Below are 3,185 nucleotides of genomic sequence, written 5' to 3' on the forward strand. Positions count from 1 at the left end.
GTTAACCCATAAAAAATTTGACAGCAGGGTTCAAAGTTAGCATCATCTACCAGTCAAAGGCTGGTAAAACATGCAAGTAGCTGGAAGAGTTGCTTTACTCACAAGCCCAAAAAACATTGGTAGTGTACTGTAATGTTCGCTCGCTATTTGGCTGGTGGACCAAAAAGTAATCTTGTTTCACAGGTTTTTGATTTGAGAAACAAGATTTTACACCGCGGGCTTCCTCTGTGGTTAACAGGAGTTGCTGAGGAGCCACGGCCTGCTGGAGTCAGAGCACAGTGCTCCCCCTGGCGGTGACCGCGGGCAACGCAGGGAAAGGCTAGCCGAGAGGAAGAAGCTGCATCAGCTCAAGAGAGACCACGAGCAGCAGGAGAGCGGCAGGCGTAAAGTCCTGAGGATGGACGAGGGCCAGGACGGAGAGTTCTCCTCGGGATCCGACACCGAGGGAGGCCGCGCAGGCAAGAAGGACCAGGAGGGATCGGGACAGAACATGGACATACAGGTGAACTCAGAGTACAGCATTACATGGGGAAAAAAACCTGTCCACTCATTTTTTTTGTGCTATTGTGTGGAACACGTATGGTCAATTAAGTGGAATAAATGAACATGTCATTGATCTGTCTTTTATTCCTGCAATCTTTAAAAGGTAAAGGTCCCATATTGTAATAAGTGAGATTTCTCTGTCTTTTTTGATTATAAAGCAGGACGAGGTGCTTTATAAATACTGTATCTCTGTAAAGACTCAATCCACGGAGAAATGCACACAGCCCGTATTTAGAGACGGTGCCTTTAAACGCGCCGTGAGGACTTCTGTACGGTTAGGATGTCACAACTATACTATTTATTCAAGATTCAAGAGGTTTTATTGTCATATGCACAGTAAAGACATGTTACGCTATTCATTGAAAAGCTTGCTTTGCCTTTTTTCCTTCCAACGAATAAAAAATTATGTTTTTTGAAAAGAGAGTAAAAATTGATAAAGTTTATAGAGTGCACCACTCTACCATAGGTCATTCCCTGACTGCAATGACAGTGCAGATTTGGCTCAATGGTGTTTTTTCCCTCCAATGTCGCCTTCCAGGCAACTAACCCTATCCTTAACCCTAAACATAGCCATTGCCGTGCTGCCTGGAAGGAGATGTTGGGGGCAAAAAACACCAAGCACCGCACATGTGGAGGACCTGGAAAGGCTGGCCAATCAGTGTTGAGCAGAGAGGGGGGCGTAACGAGTCCCTAAACGGAGCGTTTCAGACAGAGGGTGAATACAGGTTTATTCAGTCAGACACTATAAGTAACATAACGGGTTTATTTTACGTTAAAGCACATAAACACTTTCTAGTAGAAACCCCAAATATAACAAATGCACCTGAAAATTTGCATAATGTGGGACCTTTAATAAAAAACGTTTCTCATTTAGAGAAGCAAGTGCTGCTTTGTGGATCATACTGGTGTCAGATTCACCCGTTGACTGCAGCCGTTTGCAGAAAGAAGGAGAAAAGGGGTACTCTAAGTCCTGGAAGCAATAAGTAGAATGGAACACAAGGAGATTGACACATCTGTGTATAAAGAGAAAAAAAGGCCGGCACATATGGAATCAAGGCTAGTCATCTTCACAAAGGTGGGTCTGTTTGTGTCTACACTCTGAGTATAACGTACACTTGTCCTGCAACAGGAGGTAAAGTTCAAGTTGCGTCACAACGTATCGGAGCTGCAGGAGGCGGCCAGCGTCAGTCAGGACATGTCCTCCCGCCAGCAGGCTCTGCTCAAGCTGCTGCTGTGCCGAGGCCTCTACCCCCAGCTGGCCCTGCCGGACGAACACAACACCGCCCGCAAGGACTCGGACCAGGTCTGGCTCCTGCTGCAGCCACCACACAATAGAAGTCTTAGTGATACAATGAAGGGGAAAACTTCTATAGTCTTTCTATAGTGACTGTAGTGATGAAACATTCCACTAACGTGTTTTGATTTTGACATTATTTAGGTGTTTCACACAAAGAATAAGCAGGGAGTGGTAATTCACCCGACGAGTGTGTTTGCCAGTGACCCAGAGGTGCTACAAGTACCTGAGGACGACACCAGGGAAATGGGTAAACCTCTGGAATAACTGCTTAACTAATACTACATGTAGATTTAAAAAAAAAAATGGTGGGAGGGTTGTTGACTAATTTCATTTAAATGTTATAAAAACTACTTTAAAAATGTGAAACAGCCAAGTGTTTTTTTTTTATTATCCAATGGGGAAAGAAAATGGACAGCCATAACAATAGATGCCCATGCATGCAACAAGCATAAGGTCATGATGGATACTGTTCAAATGATAAAAAATACATTTAAAATCATGGGAACTCCTGAAATCCAACTTTATGAGACATTTAAAGTCACACTTGGTTTCTAGATAATGTTTTTTAAGCTTTTTGGCAGATATATTAATCAGCTACTAACCAACATTTTGTCTTACTAAAAGATCCTCCTGAATCTAAAAAAGGTTATTTGTGATGGTGTTCCTTATAATTCAGGACTAATTCCCAAAACCCTTTTTCTTCATTTTGCAAAAATCCTGATCTGCTGAGGAAGTCTTGTTGCTGTCCTCGCATGTCTCTTTCTTATTGTGCCTGCCTCTCATCATATCTCTGGTCTCCTGCCTGCAGGGCCTGATAGGAGGGACAGCACCAGACACCAGCTGCTGGCCTTCGTCACTCTGTTAGAGACCAACAAGCCATATTTGTCCAACTGCGTGCGGGTTCCAGCGCTGCAAGTCAGTACCAGATGTGCAATGTTCCTGTTGTCCACCACAAATTGTTTTATTGTATTTTTTATTCTCTACTACCCTGATAGAGTTCTGTATTACGTTAAAGTACCGGTCCTGATAAAGTGATGGCCAACCCATACGATCCAGTTTTGGGGTTGGTTACTGAGTAGGACAGCCAGTCAAATAATTTGAACCATTATCTATTCCCTGGTTCCATTTTCACAAAAAAAGAAAAACTCAAGAAAAGCTGAACCAGTAACTGCAATATTCAAGACCATACAAACCAGTATAACAAAATAGACACACTATAAACCAAATAAAGGATAAATATGGATAAATGACAACACCATGAGCCCAGCTCATATACAGTGGGTACGGAAAGTATTCAGACCCCTTTAAATTTTTCACTCTTTGTTTCATTGCAGCCATTTTCCAA

At 42.9% G+C, this 3,185-nt stretch overlaps 1 protein-coding gene across 1 annotated transcript in view; it reads left to right on the forward strand.

Moving 5' to 3' along the window:
- The window catches only part of dhx34 (DEAH (Asp-Glu-Ala-His) box polypeptide 34), a 16,128-nt gene that overhangs the window by 8,767 nt on the left and 4,176 nt on the right, over window positions 1-3,185 (forward strand). The window contains exons 8-11 of the mRNA XM_034867676.1: window positions 239-502; window positions 1,673-1,846; window positions 1,982-2,087; window positions 2,649-2,755. Of these exons, the coding sequence (XP_034723567.1) occupies window positions 239-502; window positions 1,673-1,846; window positions 1,982-2,087; window positions 2,649-2,755 (651 nt within the window). The remainder of the gene's footprint in view (window positions 1-238; window positions 503-1,672; window positions 1,847-1,981; window positions 2,088-2,648; window positions 2,756-3,185) is intronic.

Source organism: Etheostoma cragini, chromosome 3 (genome assembly GCF_013103735.1).
Source record: "Etheostoma cragini isolate CJK2018 chromosome 3, CSU_Ecrag_1.0, whole genome shotgun sequence".
Classification (NCBI taxonomy): Eukaryota; Metazoa; Chordata; class Actinopteri; order Perciformes; family Percidae; genus Etheostoma; species Etheostoma cragini.